Source organism: Miscanthus floridulus, unplaced genomic scaffold, assembly GCF_019320115.1.
Source record: "Miscanthus floridulus cultivar M001 unplaced genomic scaffold, ASM1932011v1 fs_712_1_2, whole genome shotgun sequence".
Lineage (NCBI taxonomy): Eukaryota > Viridiplantae > Streptophyta > Magnoliopsida > Poales > Poaceae > Miscanthus > Miscanthus floridulus.
Genome location: NW_027097147.1, coordinates 15,157 through 35,584, shown reverse-complemented (window position 1 = coordinate 35,584; position 20,428 = coordinate 15,157). Strand labels below are relative to the sequence as shown.

General features: G+C 47.0%; 2 protein-coding genes across 2 annotated transcripts in view; both read right to left on the bottom strand.

Annotated features, from left to right (window-relative positions):
• Positions 1-6,681: 6,681 nt before the first annotated feature.
• Positions 6,682-8,514, bottom strand: LOC136532791 (transcription factor MTB2-like). Its single transcript, XM_066525379.1, has one exon. The coding sequence runs from the start codon at positions 8,380-8,382 to the stop codon at positions 6,970-6,972; it is 1,413 nt and encodes a 470-aa protein (XP_066381476.1). The 5' UTR covers positions 8,383-8,514; the 3' UTR covers positions 6,682-6,969.
• A 1,874-nt stretch (positions 8,515-10,388) lies between these two features.
• The window catches only part of LOC136532790 (L-type lectin-domain containing receptor kinase IX.1-like), a 23,323-nt gene continuing 13,283 nt past the window's right edge, over positions 10,389-20,428 (bottom strand). The window contains exon 6 of the mRNA XM_066525378.1: positions 10,389-10,442. Coding sequence (XP_066381475.1) covers positions 10,389-10,442 — 54 coding nt within the window. The remainder of the gene's footprint in view (positions 10,443-20,428) is intronic.

Genomic DNA, 20,428 nt, shown 5'->3' with positions numbered 1-20,428 from the left:
GGACGTGGGTTAAGGAGCAGTGGAATGCCACATGAGGGCTATGTCGACCCTGTCACAAACGACTATCCTAGATTCCGCTCAAACGTGCCCGTTAGTGAGCTCACCGAGCACGTCACTCGAGCCATCGAGGCAAGCGACGTTAGCTCAGCCCCTCCGGTTGCAGAAACTATGAATGGGGTAACACACAGAACTAGACCAACCCCTACCAAACCCAACGGGGCTTAGGGGCTCGGGTCGCCCAACACTGACTCGGGAAACCAAACAACCTGCGGCCCTAGGAAAGAGTACCAAGATACTCAACCTCCAACCAACTCACCAATCGGATGCAGGCTCGGGGGCTACACCCACCGGGTGCGCTCACGCACACCCGCTGGTAAAAACAAAGAATCCCCTAGACAATTCTACCCGAATCACCCAAGGGCTCAGGGGCTCCTGTCGGGTTCATAAACCCAGGGTCCCTAATGGGCCTGCATCCTAGCAAAAGCTCGGCCCAGCAGACAACGTTACGAACGACGCGCAACTCCTGGGCTGGCCCAAATACCTAAACAACAGGCTAGAAGAGCGATTCAGTCTCTGACCAGAAGGCCTAGCTAAGGAGGGGACGATGCTCGCTTCTGACTCTGACCCGCGTCTTTGACCTGAAGGCCTGGCCAATGAGGGGGCGACGCTCGCTTCCGACTTTGACCCGCTTTTCTGACCGAAAGGCCTGGCCAAGGAGGGGACAACACTCGCTTCTGACTCCGACCTACTTCTCCAACCAGGAATACACCGAACCTCTGCTTACGGCTCTTCTCTGACCAGCACAGTCGGAGCTGACTAGGAACGACTGATCAGGGACACCCGCTCGGTGAAGACCCAAGAAATAGGCGGAGCAGGTAAGGCAGGGCACTCAAGTCAACCGCAATACCGAGGACCGTACCCTGCACACCTGCAGGACAGTACTGTCAGGCCATGCTAGAAGGGAGCTTTGCAACCTTTCAGACATGTCAGAACACGAAAAATGTTGTGGGCACCAACATTTGTCCTATAGTATGGTAGGCACCGACATTTGTCGTACCAAAAGAACACGATGGAGCCGGCCACATGCATCTGGACGTCAACAATATTGTGGGCGCTGACAAAACCGTCTTGTACCCGATGGCATGGACAACAAGACTAGGTAACACACACACTCTCTTTCTCTCTCCCTCTCTAAACCTGTAAGGCCGACCCCTTCACCTATAAAAGGGGATGTGCTCTCTCCTAAACGGGCGACGGGTCATTCCGGCTCTCTCTCTCTGCTAGCTTTAGACATTCTGAGCACTCGAACAGCTCCACGGCTCTAGAACTCTAAAGCTACACAGAGTATATGTTCCAATACTTAGCGCACGTAGAAGCTCTCGTCACTCTTGGCACTTCAGTCCAGAGTCCGACCGGACCTCTAACACCCCCATCTTATTCCCACTCGTTTGTAACCCGACTGCAAACTTCGAGCACCTGGGCTCGGGAATAAAGTCATCGACCGATTGAAACTGGACGTAGGGCACGTTGACTGAACCAGTATACATCGTGTGTCATTGAGTGCTAGGCCATATCCGATCACAACGTATGGCAAAACTATAAATATTTATGTGTTGGTCACTTTTTGCACCGATAGATATTTTATTTATATGCCTTTTCAACATATGAAAATCAAACTATTTGTTGTTAATTTTAATTTTGAATTTAGTATGGCCTATTTATTTGTTTTTTCTTTAAATTCATTTGGAGATTAAATTATTAACCTTTTGTTGTTTTTATTCAACATTTGCCTTTACTAAATGTGTTTTGCATAGACTCTTTATTTATGTAATGTAAATCGACCGGCGACATCATCATTTATGTTTGGCGGGAAGCTTGTTACTTGTGATGACTTTGAAGATGACAATGACAAGGTTGTCGTTCCTATAGTTGATTTCATTGGTAGGAGGTCAATTTGTTATCAGTTGTCACTATCTGCAAGGGGAATGTTGCTCATAGGGACTCCCAGTGGTGATATTAACTCCCGAGTTGTCGATCTCATCGTTGATGTTGTGGAGAGAAAATCAGGTGTCCAATTTGATGGATCAAGGGTTGGCGGTGTTGAATTTATGGCCTCTGTTGTACCCGACGATTCAACCGTTGACGTTATTGCGTCGATTCACATGCATTTCGTTCCGCTTCTAAAATATTGGATGTCAAATTCAACATGAGGATTGTACTCTGCCTTCTTTGTCATTTGGGCTCTGTTTGTCTAGGCATCGACTGCATCAACAACAGCTACTAGGGAAAAGTGTGATGGAAGAATCTAAATAAAATATTTTATATTTTAGTTTTTTTATATGTAATTTAGTGGTGTACCGTGTCTTTAAAAAATGCTGCTGTATATATGGTGTGGTTGCTCCTAATCTTGGCTGGCAGCAGCCCACGCGTCTCTTGCATCGCGATTGCAAGTATTCCTGCTGATCAGCAGCACCCTGCGCTTCAGTCTTCAGTTACGGCTGGGAGCCTGCTATTGAACAGGACGAGTACGACAAATTTCAACGCTCTAGAAGCTGATGAGTGATGAGTGCGTTGGCGTTAGCGTTAGCGGTCCTCATACTTAGGCCCCGGCTTACCCCATATTCGACTTGTTTTTTAGTCGGAACAGTATTTTTCTCTCACAATAATTCAGTCAGAACAGTGTTTTTCAACCAGTTTCAGCTAAAATTCAGCGAGCCGGGGCCTTAAAAACTATGGCCTCAGCAGACATTTTACTACTCCATGTGTCCAGACATTTCTTGAGGAAAGTCGCACGCACGCATTGCATATGCAGAAATGGATGGGTGCAGAAGAACGAGGCCTCAGGGCAAATCGAGATGCATGCATGCATGTCAAGTGCCGTCTGAATGCCTGCTCTAGTTGCACTTACAGTGACGCAGATTATTGGCAAACAGCGAATTCGCGACATGCACGTGGGCTATCTTTAGGTGGTGAAGCGACCTCATTTTGCTATGCCACCTATATATCTAGGAGTAGATGTTATATTATTGGCCACCAAAAGCAATCATGCATGCGTGTTTTTTTGTTCCTAGCCTGATCCCATGCATGCATCACTTGTTTCAGGATCTAGACTACATTCTGTGCAGCTAGCACCAAGCAAGACCATCCACAGACAACCTATGTACTAGGTTTCGACTGCAGAGTCCCGTGCAATGCAAGATGACGTAGTACGCCATAACCATGCAAGGCAATTCCGGACAGACAGCATAGCAGAGCATGCAGTAGGGTCGCCTGGCATGTAGCGTTAGCTGGCCAGACGGCCAGCGTTGTCGCCACATGCGCACGTACACTGCACACCGGTGCGTTTAACCTGTATAGTACGGAGTAGGACTGTATAGCTAGAAAAAGAAGAAGAGTGATAACGTGCACGAGTTCGGCCCCCGGCGGTACAGCGAACTGCGAGCGAGTGAGGACTGAGGAGTGACCACCCGTCCACCCGCCTACTCCTCACGTGTCCCCTCCTGGCGTCATAAAGCCTGTTCGTTTGGCTGTGGCTTGTTGTAAATGATCATAAATTTTTAGTCGGAATAGTATTTTTCTTTCATACAAATTAATCAGCAGTACTTTTTTTACGAACCAGCAACGATACAAACCAGCCAACCGAACAGGCTGATAGTCGCACATGCAAACGTGACGTGCGCTAATAACTTCGGCGTATGAGCCACTAGAGATGGGAACGGATGGTCATAGAAGTATGAATGCCACTATTTACATATGAGTATTTTCTTCCCCCTCTATGTTAAATTATAAGTTTTTATGCACCTAAATATTCATTATGTCTAGATATATAGCAAAGCCTAATAAGTACCTAGAAAAGCTGAGACAACTTATACTCTGAAATAAAGGAAGTATTATATATGAGTATGGATCTAAATACATTGGATAGTGATACAAAACTGATATTTTATACATTTTCACATTCGGATATCCATTTAATAACTTTGTTTGTTGTCTATAAATACCGATCTAATGATTTTAGAGAAACAAATCACATATCAGATATCGAAATATAATAAGTATATTAATTCTATACATATAGATAAATAATAATAAAACCACTCCATCTGTCTCGAAATACAAGGTATCTTAAGAATTCTAGGAAAGATTATAGGATAAAATAAATAACGTGTAACCCTTTTCTAACTATAGAGATATCTTATGTTTACTATATTTTGAACCTCGTGGTAGACACTAATGATAGGTGTGTATGGGATTAGCGTTTTGAAGTGTATTAATTCACCAAGAATATTTTATAATTTGAAACAAAGTTTCAATCCTACAATACCTTATATTCTAGGATGGAGGGAGTACATTGGTACTCATATACTAATTATGTTATTATAAGTGTAAATCAATAATCATGTTATTGATCTATATAAAATATAAATGAATAACAACACTAACTATGCGTGCATCATTAGCATTTAAGATAAAACATGAGCTACTAATTACTTGTAGATACAACTTTTGGATAGTTTCAACCTTTTAAAGTTGAATGCCAACTATTAAAAAACAACATAATATATCATCGGGCATTATGAATTGAAACTAGCATACGGAGTAATTAGCAATTAAATTAATATCATTGGTTATATAAAATAATTAACTTTTGTTATTTATATATCCTTATTGATATTATTAGTCATTGCATTTAAATAGTTTCAATGGTACATACTAGTAATGTATTACAGAATCAATTCAGTGACATGAATAATTTTTAAATAGTTCATCGAGTACAAAATTCTTCACGAAGACAAATGTTATTAGGCATTTTTGGATACGGATCTTGATATCGAATATAAAAGATAACAGAAAACAAACACGGGTAACTGTTGGCGGTGGCGCGTCCCTTTTTCCTCCGGTACAGTACAGGGTACCCTGCACAGGGCCTTGGCTCCGTGGTTCAAAGCACCATGCTGCAACGCACGGTCACGACCTAAGATTTCCTCGTGTCAACGGTCGCCGACTGCAGCTGCAAGGACCATGAATGTTGCGACGGCCGTGCCGCGATTGTCGAATCGCTTAGCCTGTGGGCGTGCCACTTGTAGAGAGTGCACGTGCAACGCGACGTACGTTGTCTCGCGTTCCTTGGGCGCCGTCTGTTTTCCGTCTCGCCAGGGGCTCAGAGAGAGAATGAATACTGAACAGTATGTAGTACAGACTAAAACATAGAAACTGCATTACCGTAGGATGGTGGTTTGGAGCCAATAACCGACGCTTCTTAGGCCTCGTTTAGATCTAACGTGTAAAGTTTTGGAATGTCACATTAGATGTGACATGAGGGTGTCGCATGAGGTGATCCGATACTAATAAAAAAATAAATTACAGAATCCGCCGATAAACCACGAGACGAATTTATTAAGCTTAATTAATTCGTAATTAGCACATGTGTTACTGTAGCACTTTATTGTCAAATTATGGACTAATTAGGCTTAAAAGATTCGTCTCGCAAATTTATTTTTTTAGTCTATATTTAATACTCCATGCATATGTCCAAACATTTAACGTGACAGATGTAAAGTTTTAGGTAGGAACTAAACAAGCGCTTAATCAACTAAAACCACCGCACAAAGTACCGTGTGACCCGAGCCAATCCAATGCGTTCCCTTTTTTTTCTTCAATTTCTGCGGCGGTCGAGACCCCGTGACAAGGCTGCTGCGCTCGCCGGTGAGTTCGGTTAAAGCCGGACACGCGTCGGCCGCCGGAGAATTCCACCGAGAGAAGCGAAGTCTTCCGATTGCGCGACCGTGGTTCGACACATCAGCTACTAGTACGACACGCACGCGAACAGGAACATCCCCCTTTGAAAGGCTGCCTTGTTTGCTGGCACGTCGCATCTGATGGATGGATCCATCGTGTCCGGACGGCGGCGCCTCTGACGTTTCGTTGGTCCGGCTGATGCCTGATCGGCGGATCCCACCCTGACTGACGCCGGCGCCGCCCCCGGCCCCAGTCCCAGCCACTCACGTCATCAGCCGTCCGTACGAGCGCGCGCGGCTGTCCGGTGTCCATTCGCGCGGCGTCGCTCACACGAAAGCCCCGCTCGGAAGCTGCGCTGCCACACGTCACGTCCCGCGTCCTCTCGGGCCGGACCGCCGGGTGCCGGGGGCGGACGCGGGGCTCTGGACTTTGGCCTCGCGGCGCGGCGAACAACGACCACCAGGCGGTCAGACGGCGCGGGGGCCAACGGCGACTTGGGGCCGGTCAGAGCGTGCGATAGATGCGGCCGCACTTTCGATGGGGAAGACGCGTTCGACGAATCGACGTGTGTGTGCTGTGCGCACGCGACGCCCAGGCTTGACCTCCACGCGGGGACGCGGCGCGGGTTTTTGTAGAGGAACAAGAAAACCTTCGGACCGGTGCCCCGCGCGCGCACGCACCTTGGCGCTAGCGACGTGCCTGGAACTCCGCGGTTGCTTTGCTTTGCTTCCCTTCCCACAAGGTAGGAGTGGACATTCCAAGGAACTTTTTTTTTTTTTTGAGAATGCATTCCAAGGAACATTCAAACAGTGACACACTCATTCTTGCACACCAAATCGAATGGAGTAGATTCCATCTCCAGAAACGAGTCAAGCTAAGTGAAAAAAACACTACTAGTATCAGTTAGCTACTAGGAGTAGGAGGTTGGGCAAACAGAGAACGTCTAAGAAGGAAACTATCTATAACAAGTAGGAATAGCTAGCTAGGAACAAGAACAACAAACTGTGCCTTACGAGTTACGTGTACACATCTCATCTAATAAAAGATCCAAATGTAAACGTAAAACTAGGAAACGAGCAGTAAATTTAATCTTGGCCATTGCATTTTCTGTGGCTTTACTACGTGGCCGGCATGCAGTCACGAGGGGAAAAAAACTTGCACTAACGACTGGCAGTTGCACGCACGCGGCGAGGACGGTTACGACTTACAGCTACCGCTACACACAGACAGTCACGGGGAGGGAGTGGCGCTGGTCATCCCCCGTGACATCGCCGCGAGCACCGTCTCCGCGGTGAGCTGCTCGGGCCCGGCCGACCGCAGCACGAGCGTGTGCGTCACGGCGTCGTCCGCCACCGCCACGTCCGACGCCGCCACGCTCAGCTGGGCGTCCCTGATGGCGTGGAACACCCTGGAGACCGGGTGCGCGTACAGGGGCGTCGTCACGCGCAGCACCACCTCGTCCTGCATTGCCTTCACCTCCACGGCGGGGCTCTCCGCGCGCGCCGCCGAGCAGGCGCCGCCGCCGCCGCGGAGCCGGTCCTCCAGCTCCTGGATGTACGCGATGGCGTCGCTGAGCAACGACGCCTTGTCCATCTTGGAAATCTTGGGGACCACGGCGCGCAGCGCGTAGAACCGCTGGTTCAGCTTCTCCCGCCGCTGCCGCTCCGCCTCCACGTGGTTCAGTGGCTCCTCCCGCCCGTTCGCCGGCTTCCGCCCGCGCTTCCGCGGCCTCCGATCCTCGCCACCGGCGGCCTGCTGCTCGGGCTTTCCCGGTGGCTTTGTGAAGTCTATGCTCCTGGGCGGCTCCGGAGCCTTGGGTCTCGCGGCGGCTGCTTCCTTGGACGCGGTGGCTTGGGCGCCGAGCTGTGGTGGAGCCCAATTGTCGCCGCTGCGCGAGGTTCGGCCGCTGGGGGAGAGGTCCTTGCCGAAGATTCTCATGCGTTCCTCGCGTGCCGGGGGCGTAACAGCGAGGGCGGTCTGGATTGCGCGCACTGTCTCGGGAGTCTCGCGGACGGGCACGACGGAGCCCAGCTCGAGGACGCCGCCCTTGCACGGGAGGAAGACGACGGTGCGGAGCCCCGCGGACTGGGCGAGCGACGCCCGGACGTACCACCCGGGCGCGGCCTCGCCGCCGGCGCCGGGTCCGCGCGGGTGCGGGTCCACGGTGGCCCAGGCGTGGTGGCCGGAGGCAAGCGCGTGGCCCGGCCCGCCCGCGCCCTCCGGGAAGGAGAAGTACATGGACGCCAGGAAGTACATCTCGGCGGCGGTGACCCGGTCGAGGCGGAGCGCGTAGTCGGCCCCCTCGTCGTCCCCGCCGCCGTAGAGCGCGTGCAGCCGCAGCAGCGCGCGCTTCCGCGCCACGCTCCGCTCGGCGTCGTCGTGTGGGGACGGGGCGCCACCGCCGTCGCGGCAGTGGCCGTCGCCCCAGCCGAGCACGGCGCTGCCGGCGCCGCGGGACTCCTGCCAGAAGATGCCGTACGTCCACGCCCCGCCCCGCTCGACGAGATCCTGCAGGCGCGCCTGCAGCTCGGGCGCCGACGCCGCGGGCCCGTCCACGTGCGGCGGCGTGGTGGCCAGGTGGTGCGCCGCGTCCCGCCCCAGCACCGCCGCGAACAGCGCGGCGTCCGTCTCCGACCACGCCATGATGCTTGCTGCCGCCTAATGCCTTGCTTCGCGCCCGCTGCTGTCTGCTACGCTGTGCCGTGGTCAGACAGTTTAGCCCGGCTTGGCGGCTCCTCTGTGGTCTGTGCTCACCGAGAAAACGCGTGCGTGAGCGTGACTTGGCCTGACACAGCTTGGTTGGGTTCTGCAGCTCGCGCTTTTTATACGCGGTGCGGAGCTGAGGACGGGACGGGAGATCACGGGAGCTGGTCTCGTAGTGCCGCGCAGCGCTACTCGCGACTCGCGAGCGTAGCAGAGCAGGCCAGTGGTTTGGTCGCCGTGCGCGCTGCGATTTTGTGAGCGTGATACGGGGTGCGAGACGCGAGCGAGGCCTCGTTTAAAAACGAGGCGGGTACGTACGGAAGGGGCGTGGGTTCGCTGCACCGAGACCCGGGAAAGGATCGGGGACAGTCTTTGGAGCGACGCGTTGCCGCATGTGAATCATGCTGGCCCTTGTTGAGCTGTTGTTGGCTGCGATTTGCAGAGAGGGAAAGGCCGATGGACGGAGGAATTGAACGTGGATGTTCGACTCGCCGCCGTTGTGGGGCGCTCAGGATGCAGTGGCTGGCGTCAGAAGTTGGAGGGGGCGTGGGCGTGGGCGTGGGCGTGGGCGCAGGCGCAGCCCGCGTGCCACAGTACTCGATCCTATAAAGTCAGCACTTCGTGGTCCGCGACTCCGCGGCGGTTACTGCCGAGTGCGTCCTAGTAGCAGCATGCGCAGGCATCCGGTCATCCGGCAAATTGTCATGGACATGGCCATCTATTGCTCCCTGAGAACTGAACCTCGTATTCGTGCAAAAATCTGCTATGGCTAGTTGGTTAGGCGACGTACAAACGGCATGGCATGAACTGGAGCTCTAGACAGAGAGAGCACGCGGACAGCATGGAAACCGAATCGACCAAACACGGTTTCATAGCTTGCCGTGTAGTAGGGCCCAGTGAAACTCGACCAACCCACCATTACAGTTCAGACTGAAGCAAAGCCGTAATAGTAGCTCCAGATTCTAGTCGCAGCCTGCTCGAGTAAGCGAATTATAGGAAGGTTTGCGATAATGGCCCACCACACTTGGCCGGTTGACAGGGGCTCGCTCCGACCCATGGACACACAGTTCTGCTGGCAGTGGCATGCGGCATCATTGTTTTGCTGAGTACAGCCGGGTGACGCCCAGTCGCCCACGTACTCTACGAGCATGTTGCTTTGTCTTGACACACGTACGCCTGCAACGAACGAACGAGAGAGCCGGGGGCCGCATGGCATGGCATGGCCGGCGCACGATTCCCTTGGCACGTCACACATGATTCTCTTAAGAGAAGGGACGTCGCGTGGTTTACTTCTTAACGAAGACGCGCCGCATCCAAACATGAAGAGATCCGAGGCAGGCAATAAATAGCAGTGCATCTCAATTGGTAATTTGGCGCCGGATCTATGGGCCAACAACGTGTCTAAAACTCATAACATCATTTTTTTCTAGCATAAATTTTGAATCACAGAACGTCACTTTTTTTTTACGAAAGGAGTAGGTAGTAGAGGTCCGGCCTCCTCGCTCAGATCTGAGCTCAGTTCCCATGTCTTGAATCTTTTATCATGCCTTGCTCCGAGAGATTGTCCTCGTCTCCAGTGATCCGTACGTACCAAGATTACTTTTGTACTGTACTTAGGTGATATGTATGGGATAACGGTCATGTTCGCTTATCTTATGAGCCATACTATTTTAGCGAACAAATAGTTTTTTTTTCACAATGAATCAACGAACAGTACTTTCAGCTATAACTTTTCAGCGAAGCGAACAGGGCCGACATCGGTCGGGACGACTCCCGCTTTTCTCGTGGAATTGGTCAAGAAATCAGATTAATTAGCCTATCCTAAACGTGATACGGAGTATATGTTAAAAAAACAATGCGGGTGTGTATCTTTAACCCTTCGTTTAATTAGCGTATAGTTTCTTTCTTGATGTTGACAAGAAATAAAAAATCGTTTGGGACTATCCTCATGAGACAGCAGTAGGTACCTGCTGCGGATTTACAGCACCATAGACGCATCGCTGTAGATAATCATATCATGTACCATGAAAAAGAAAAGTGTCGTTACTTCACTTGTTCACAATCCTTTTTAAGCATCAATTCTATGATTTTTTTTACCATCATGTTGAAATGTAAATGTTTGTATGCACTAACCTTCCCCTTTTTATAACACATTCATGTGAACCTTGGTACTTCTCAACCACTGCCTTGCTAAAGTCGCCCCAATAAATATTCAAATGGGTTGCCTATCACGAGCTTGGCATCCATGGCGACAACAGTGAGAGGAGAGAGAGAAGAGGGAGAGTAAAGGCATGCGCATCTTCATTTGCCAACTGTGTAGTCATACCAGCCATGCTTAAAGGGGGTTGTGGGCTTGTGGTGAGCCATGGTTTGGTCGAGATTGGGGCAACCAAAACTTAAATAAACTATTTTAACCCAAGTTTTCCCATGATGAATTTGATTCTATTTTTTGAAATTATTTTTAGATTAGGACTTGTCACAAGTTTGTAAAATAATTTGACTTGTTTCGAGTTATGTTCAATTTTCAGTTCCCAAAAACAAAATCCTGTTTATTAAGTTACCAGGGATTGTTTGTGGGTTTGCTTTAAGCCCTAGGGTGTATGTAAGTGGGTTTGCTTGAGACCTATGAGTAATGTATTACGCAAATAAACCAATCTTTGTAGTTCTGCTTGAAACGGTTTTAGGCAACAAACTAGCCAAGTGATATATTCAATCCAATTTAGAGCATTCGTTCAAAAAAATCTAATTTAGAGCATTTTGACAACTTTGTTGTCTCAAGAAAGTTCTAAGTTCTTGCTTATGTCATGATCACAGTATTGTGGCAAACTAGATTTACCTATATCCCATGTCAAGCTTTGTCCATGACTTTGGAGCTTGAGGCTCGTGTATGGCATTGTTAATGATGAGGTAGTGTAATTTCGTCTCACGTGCCATGCCATGATATGGTTATGTGATTTTCTCTCTAGTTCCCCCTGTTAGATTGATCTCTAACCTAATTGGACCCAACGGCCCAGTTGGGCCTTTGATTTACGCCCTAATCGGGGGCGCCCAGCCCACCATGGCTGGAGGGCCCCTGTCACCCTGCGCTATAAAAAGAGATGGGAGCCGGCGGCTCTAACCACGAGGTTGACCTGAGCCGACCTCCCCACCGACAAACCCTAAACCTGATCTAAGTGAGGGGCGCAGTCAGTGACGGGAAGTACCTCCACCGCTGCACTGCGCCGACGTCGATCTTCACCGCCGACACCGCATCTCCAACCCGTCTTCCCCGACCGTCGCTGCCCATGCGCAGACTACATCAACGAATCCGATAGCGGCCTCCGAACCCTCCCCCTCTACCGTGTCAGGTTCGGTACCTTTCTCCTTCCCTCTCTGTCTCTTTAGTTTTACAAGCACTAGGATGTACATCGTCTATTTTATCCCGAATAGAATCACCCTATGGCTAGATCTGTGATCCCTTTGATCCTACGGTTTTAACATTGGTATCAGAGCCTCGTTTAGGTATAGATCTAGCTTATCAGTTTAGATCCGTTCGGATCTGAGAAAAGGAAAGAATGTTCGGATGAACCCTAACCCTAACTGGGTTAAGGAAAGAAGGTCGGTTGAACCCTAACCCTAACTGGGTTAAGGATAAAAAGAAGAGGCTTTCGGCCTTAAGAATGTAAGAGCCGAACCCTAAACCCGTAAAAGTCTTCAATGGGGAAGAGAAACAGTAAAACCCTAACCCTAATCCCCAAATCGGTTGAATCCGAACAAACGAAGTAAATCCGAAGGGGGAAGAAGGGGAAGGGCTGGCCTACCTCGCTGTTGTGCAGCGCTGCTGTCACGCTGGTGCGCGGGGAAAAGAAGACCGAGCCGGGAGCACAACTCGTCGGGCTCCGACCAAATGGGGCGCCGTGGCTAGGCCGCTCGACGGCGGCGTGCTCACCCGCTAGGGAGCGCGCACGTCGGCGAGAGGGCCGGCGACGGCGCCGAGGCTTTGCCCGCTCCACCATTTTCGCCCGCTCGAGTCACTCGGTGGCTGCTGATGCTATGCTGAGGAAAGAAAGAAGGGAGCGGCGAAGAGAGAGAGAGCAGAGGAGAAAGTGAGTTAGGGTTTTCGGGTGGAGGCCGGCGTCAGCGGGTTTTATTCACCCGATCTCACCGCTCGGCCATCGGATCTGAATGGATCGGCGCGGACAACCGAGATAGAGCGGGCCAACTCGCGGCCCAGGTGGGCGTGCGCGGCGCGCGACTTTGCCGGCCCAGGCCCAGGTTGCGGCCTAGGTGCGGCCTGCGCGCGCGCGGAGCGATGGGCCGAGCCGACTTTTGCCGGTTTTGGGCCGAAACAGTAAAGAATGAGCCCGGTTTCATTTTTTCTTTTTTTCCTAGAAAATTGAAAATAGAAATTAGCTCAAAAGAAAAATAGAAAAAGTATTTTTCCCTATGGGTAAAATTCAAGAAAATGAGTTCATTTATTCCGCTGCGTATTTAAAGATATTATTTTCGTTATTAAATTCGAATCAACGGGAGAATTTAATTTTGAAAAATGGATATGTTTTAATTGATCATAATATTGTTATTATTCTGACCAACGTTAATTAATGGCAATATTATGATGTTTTGTCTTGCATCAATTCTATTTTCTACCCAACGGTGATGTAGAATTAATATAGAGAATAATTGTATGTTTTAATTTTGACCAACGTTGGAACTAAGACATGCAATTTTTATTGTTATTATTTATGTTCTCACTCTATTCGAATTGTGTTTTCAGGCAGATACAACTTGATGAGTTGTATCAAAGAGATCCCCACTCTCAAAGGTGATAACTACATTGAGTGGAAGAAAAAGATAGACCTGGCCTTTATCTTGACTGAGGTAGACTGGGTAGTCACCACACCGTGTCCCACAGAGCCTGTGGCACCAGTGAGGGAGATAAACGAGTCTAATGCCGGTTGGGCAACCAGAGAGAGGGATTTTGCATCCCAAAGAATGTCCTATGTCCTTGAGCATAGAAAGTGGATCACTGCCAACAAGAAGTGTTTGGCTGTGATAAAGAACACGATTGAGCCTACAATTATGGGCTCAATCCTAGAGTGTGACACCGTCACCGAGTACCTCAAAAGAATAAAGAGTCAGTTCACTAGCTCTTCAAAGACATATGCTACCCAGCTGATAAAGCAGCTAGTGACAGAAAGGTACTCTAGTAATGGTGGCATTAGAGATCACATACTGAGGATGAGCAACTTGACATCCAAGCTAAAACCAATGGATCTGGTTCTCAAGGATGAGTTCCTTATCCATCTGATTTTTGCTTCCTTGCCAAAAGAGTTTGATACTTTTGTTGTCAACTACAACATACAGCCCAAGAAATAGGACATGGAGAGGCTCATGGCTATGTGTGTGCAATAGGAGGAGAGAATGAAAGCTATCAATGGTGGCTCTATTAATTATCTAAAATATAATAAGAAAAAGAATCATAAGGCTAACTTCTCCTCAAAGTCAAAGGAAAAGGGTCCCATGCTGCATCAGCCTCAGCAAAATAAGTTCACAGCAGAGAAAGATCAATGTCTCTACTGCAAGAAGACGGAACATTATAAGAAAGATTGTCCCAATTACCTAAAGATGATCATGGCAAAGAAAGGTGAGAACATTATTACGTTCATAAATGAATCCTTGTATGTACAGTATTCAAAATCTACTTGGTGGATTGACTCAGGTGCAACCATTCATGTTGCTAATTCTTTATAGGGATTCCGTTCGACGAGGACTATGCAAAGAAGCGAAAGACACGTTAAAGTCGCAAATGGAGTCCGAGCAGAAGTTGAAGCCGTTGGCGATCTTTCTCTAGAGCTTGTTGTGGTTTCAACCTCATACTTAGAGATGTTCTTTATGTTCCCTCGTTATAGAGAAACTTGATTAGTGTGTCATGTTTGGACAATGATGGTTATGATTGCCATTTTGGAAATGGCAAATGTAAGATAACATTTAATGATGCATGTGTTGGTCTTGCTATCTTACAAAATGAGCTTTATTTGTTATCACTACGTGATGATGTGAATGTTGTATGCGATGATGGGAACGTTGCGTGCGATAATGTGAATGTATCCTCGTCTATGGATGTAAATAGAAAACAAAAGAGAGCTCACGATGCGTTGTTAAAATTATGGCACTGTCGTTTAAGCCATATTTCGAGGGGGAGAATAGAAAGACTAGTTAAGAATGATATTCTTCCTCCATTAGAGCTCTCAGATTTAGAACAATGCAGAGATTGCATAAAAGGAAAGTATGTAAAAAAATTAAGAAAGATGCCAAACAAAGCGTAAGAATTCTACAGATTATTCACACAGACATCTGTGGTCCATTTCCTGTAAAGAGTGTGGATGGTTATGATTCGTTCATAACATTCACAGATGATTACTCCCATTATGGCTATATTTATCCAATCAAAGAAAGAATAGAAGCATTTGATAAATTTAAGATATTTAAGGTAGAAGTTGAAAACCAACATAATTTAAAGATTAAGATAGTCAGGTTCGACCGTGGAGGGGAGTATTACGGTCGGCATACCCTATATGGCCAAGTTCCTAGACCTTTTGCAAGGTTCTTATAGGAGAATGGCATAGTAGCCCAGTATTCTACACCGGGCGAACCTCAGCAGAATGGAGTAGCTGAAAGACGTAATCGTACACTGATGGATATGGTGTATAGTATGATAAGTTACTCCACCTTACCATTGAGCCTGTGGATGGAGGCGTTAAAAACCGTCATTCATATTCTCAATAGAGTACCAAGTAAGTCGGTGCCCAAAACACCATATGAGTTATGGACAGGAAGAGTACCCTCACTAAACCACTTGCGTGTGTAGGGGAGCCCTGCTGAGGCTAAAGTATTTAACCCAAACATTGGGAAGCTAGATCCCAAAACAGTGAGTTGCCACTTCATTGGCTACTCAGAAAAGTCAAAAGGTTTTTATTTCTACTGTCCAGATAGACATACAAAGTTTGTGAAAACGAGACGCTATCTTCCTAGAGAATGAAATGATGAGGGGGAGCATGGTAGCTCAAGAAATTGACCTTGAAGAGAAGCGGGTGTATGCACCCACTCCAATGATTCATGAGCCATTTTTCTCACTACCTGCTGTCGCTGCACCGATAATGCAAGACACTATGGTGCCAGCACCTGTTGTTATCCCGCCTATGACAACAATAAATAATGATGAGGAACCTATTCTTCAGGATCCTATAGAACCTATTGTCACAAATGAGGGGGAGCAACAGCAGCCTCAAACAGAAGATGTGCCAAATATGGAGGCCCCTAGAAGATCTCAAAGAGTTAGAAAATCAGCTATTCCTGCTGATTATGAAGTGTACAACACTGAGGAATTTTAAATAGAGGATGATCCCACCTCATTTGAAGAAGCATGAGAAGTGATCATTCATCAAAGTGGCTTGAGGCCATGGAAGATGAAATGAAATCTATGAATGCCAATAAAGTTTAGGATTTGGAGATAATTCCTAAAGGAGCTAAAACAGTAGGCTATAAATGGATCTATAAAACAAAACTTGACTCTCAAGGGAATATAGAGAGATATAAAGCCAGACTTGTGGCAAAAGGCTTTACGCAAAGAGAAGGGATTGATTACAATGAGACCTTTTCTCCAGTCTCATGTAAGGATTCCTTCAGAATCATAATGGCATTAGTGGCACATTACGATTTAGAATTACATCAGATGGATGTAAAGACGACATTTCTCAACGAAGACTTGGAGGAAAATATTTATATGGCATAACCGAAAGGTTTTGTCATGGAAGGAAAAGAACGAATGGGATGCCGCCTAAAGAAATCCATTTATGGATTAAAACAAGCTTCAAGACAGTAGTACTTGAAGTTTGATCAGACAATAAAGAATTTTAGGTTTAAAGAAAATGTAGATTACAATTGTGTCTATACAAAGTTTAAGAATAGGAAGTTCATCTTCCTTGTCCTGTATGTGGATGATATCTTACTTGCTAATAGTGATGTCAGTCTACTACTGGAGACAAAGAAGTTTTTATCCTTAAAATTTGATATGAAAGATCTTGGTGAAGCTTCGTTCGTTCTAGGGATCGAGATTCACCGAGATAGAAGTAAAGGGGTATTAGGACTGTCACAAAAGGCATACATAGAAAAGATCTTAAAGAAATTCAGTATGCATAAATGTAGTCCCTCACCTACTCCTATAGTCAAGGGCGATAGATATGGGGATTTTCAATGCCCTAGGAACCAATATAAGATCGATCAAATGAAAGTGGTTCCATATGGTTCAGCTGTCGGAAGCTTGCAATATGCTCAAGTATGTACGCACCCTGACTTGGCATTTGTTACCGGGTTACTTGGCAGATTCCAGAGCAATTCTAGAATAGAACACTGGAAATTGGTAAAGAAAGTCTTGCGTTATTTGCAAGGAACGAAAGGCCTCATGATGACGTATAGAAGATCTGATTCACTCCATATAGTGGGGTATTCAGATTCTAATTATGCGGAAAATGATAGAAAATCCACGTCTGGATATGTATTCACTCTCGCAGGGGGAGCTATTTCATGGAAAAGCTCAAAACAAACCGTCACTACATCGTCCACAATATATGCCGAGTTTGTAGCGTGTTATGAGGCAAAAGGGTAGGTGAACTGGCTAAAGAAGTTCATACCCGGTTTGAAGGTGATTGACGACATCTATAGACCACTAAAGTTATACTGCGATAATAATCCGGCAGTACAGTATGCTCACAATAATAAGTCAAGTGGTGCTGCCAAACACATTGACATAAAGTATTATGTTGTGAAAGATAAAGTCTAGGATCAAGTCATAAGTCTTGAGCATATAAGTACAGTAAAGATGCTCACAGATCCGCTTACAAAAGACTTACCACCCAACGTGTTCAGAGAACATGTAGCCGGCATGGGTTTAAGGGAAAGCCTATAATTCCTGGACAAAAGAAGGCCTAAAAATAAGTATCTATTTCAGAACAGAGTAGTGTGTTGTAGCTGTTAAATCTATCGGCAATGGACCGTGACGATGAGACATGCTCTATGCGCTAATCTATAATGGAATGAACAAAAGTAAAGAATATGAAAGTGAAAGATGGAAAGAGATCAAGGAGGAGATTGCTAGATTGATCTCTAACCTAACTGGACCCAACGGCCCAGTTAGGCCTTTGATTTGCGCCCTGATCGGGGCGCCTAGCTCACCATGGCTGAAGGGCCCCTGTCACCCTGCGCTATAAAAAGATGTGGGGCCGGTGGCTCTAACCATGAGGTTGACCTGAGCCGACCTTTCCACTGACAAACCCTAAACCCGATCTAAGTGAGGGGTGCAGCCAGTGATGGGAAGTATGTTGACACGATTTTTGGCTCACTTATATTATGTGCAATATTTGCTTCAAATAAATATAAATGATATATATATATATCATTTATATATATGGCCTAATTCCATAATAAGATAAATAATATTGGCTATGAAAGTCAGTGCATCCAAGAGTGCACGACAAGCAAAGGTGTGTGCTCGTGTATTTCATTTGTGTAAATCAAATACCATGTACTTATGTGAATACATGGTCGGCTGGCAAATCATCCGAAGAGCGCATATGAAAATAAAACACTTTGTTGATTGACTAAAATAATCAATCATCTTCAATGTCAAAACATGATGCGGTGATTAGTGGAAAATTAAGAAGAAGAAAAGAAAGCTAGAATAAAGAAAGAAAGACATATACGCATATATGCATGAGCATGATTATACCTTGACAAATAAACAAAAGCATGGCAATTACACGTCCCAAAAAAATACACCTGGCCATAAAAACATACATGCTTTGCATACGCATGGATTAAAACATGATCATGCAACCTAGCGTGCAACGCTACGTACGCAGGCCAGGAGATAAACCGCGTGCAACGCTACGTACGCAGGCCAGGAGATAAACCACTCCCTATTTTCCTTAACTAAATTAAATTAATTAATTCAATCCAAAGATAGACAAAGTGGCCCACAAGCCATGGAGAGACTGCAGGTCTCGATGCTTTCCAAGTTTTGACCGCATCAGGTGACCAAGTCCAAGTCCAAAGGAGGATTCAAACCGTCACGAACTTCACGTCCCGCAAGCCCCGCCCGTCCAGCGGTCGCACGCGAGGCCATTCAAATCATAGCTTCATTAGCGAACAGAGATTCAAATTAGAAGAGCGCCAAACCTCGTGATAACCACTCCCGCTGCTCTGGGCGTCGACAAGACTTGAAAATATAGGAACCGCCTGTTGCTTGCTCTATAAATAGCTGGCTACTCCAGGCATTCAAAAGCCCCGACTCCCTGATCGTAGTGCCGCCAGGCTGCCGCTCCATAGCCCCTGAAACAAACTGCCGTCAGGCTGCCGCAGCACCGCACTGCTCACCGCTCCAAGTGCTGCTCACCGTTCCAAGCGGAAGGCCACCAGAAGCATCGCCATCAAGCTGCAACACCTGCCAGCAAAAGCTGCTGGTTCTGTTCGTCGGGTTCCAAGAGAAGAAGGTGAGAGGCTGCATGGCGCTTCTCTAGTCCCTACCTCCCTGCTTCTCGTCTTCGGCTAATGCGTCCACGAGCTTCATCAGCAACTCGTCGGCGTCAGTAAACGGCTGGCCTATGTCATTGCGGATGGGCAGTGCACGTAGGTCTTACCCCGGTAAAAGGTAAAAGAAATGGTGATGGTTGCGCTACGCGCATGGGCTACAAGCCCTGGTAAAAGATCGGCCAACAGCGCCATGACCGCGCTTTGCGCATGGGCGATATGCCCCGGTGAAGGTGTAAAAAGGCAGCAAATATGCCTCGGTGAAATGCGGGTTTGGATGCGTTTTGGCTCCACCCCGGTTACGTTCATGGTGAACTTTCGGTTGGACGCGATCTTGGCTCCAACCCGGTTAAAGGTTCATGGTAAATTTGATATGGACGCGAATCGGCTCCATATCTAAACAAATCTACATGTGTTTTGGCCACAGCAACATCGGCCCATTCATATCATGCATCAAACAAAATAAAGAACTTGCATGTTACTGCCATGAAGAAAGATCATGCATCGGTTTCTATCAAATCAAAGAAACAATCATATGTGCAAATGAAACTATATAAAAAAAAAAAGACATTGAAAACGCACCGCATATTCAGTCCATTAGCTAGGCATGCATATCATGTAACGTGCCATTATTTCTGGCCAGCATCCGCTGTTTACACAAACCTTTGTATGATGCACAGTCATCAAGGATCATGTATCGACATAATCAAGTCATAAATAAACAAAAGAAAAAGGTTGTGCATGTTATGCTTCGTTAGCTAGCACCTCCCTTGCACAAGCCCAAAACTTGTCTTGCATGCCTCGCTTTGCATGTACAGTGACATAATCAAATTAACGTACCAGTGCCGAACAAACCAAGATGCTAAGTTAGTGTTGCATCAAAACTGTCACATCTGCCGCACCATGCAAATAGAAGCAAAGGCTAGCGTAAAGATTGCATGCATCTTGCATCTTAATTATATTGCATTCACCCAAAATAGGTGGATTTAAATAAATAAGAAACCGAAGAAAATTAGTTTCTTCGTGCCAAATACCATGTCATGACCGCTAGTGCTAATTAGCCTACTGCGGCGCCTTGGTACAATAAAATAACTAAATGTTACAAACACATGAACTTAGCCCAAACTAAATAGGCTTTGTCATGTTCATCATAATTTCCACACATGTCATCTATGCCCGGCATAGGCTCTCCAGGCCAGGTGCCGAGCATCATGAGTAAATTAAATGTTGCATCTTAGCTGATTGCACCCATAGAGGTCATGTTTAGCTAAGTCATTAGAATATATCAAATTAATAGCATCGTGCCATACCATGAGTATGCATGCTAAACTTGATAAAATAAATTAATTGCACGCACCCCGGCTGAGTCGATGATGCAAACATTTCGTTCTAGGCCATGGTAAAATAAATACTTTGGCTT

Coding starts and splice junctions, on each gene's coding strand:
- LOC136532791 (XM_066525379.1), bottom strand. CDS start 8,382: ATGGCGTGGTCGGAGACGGACGCCGCGCTGTTCGCGGCGGTGCTGGGG.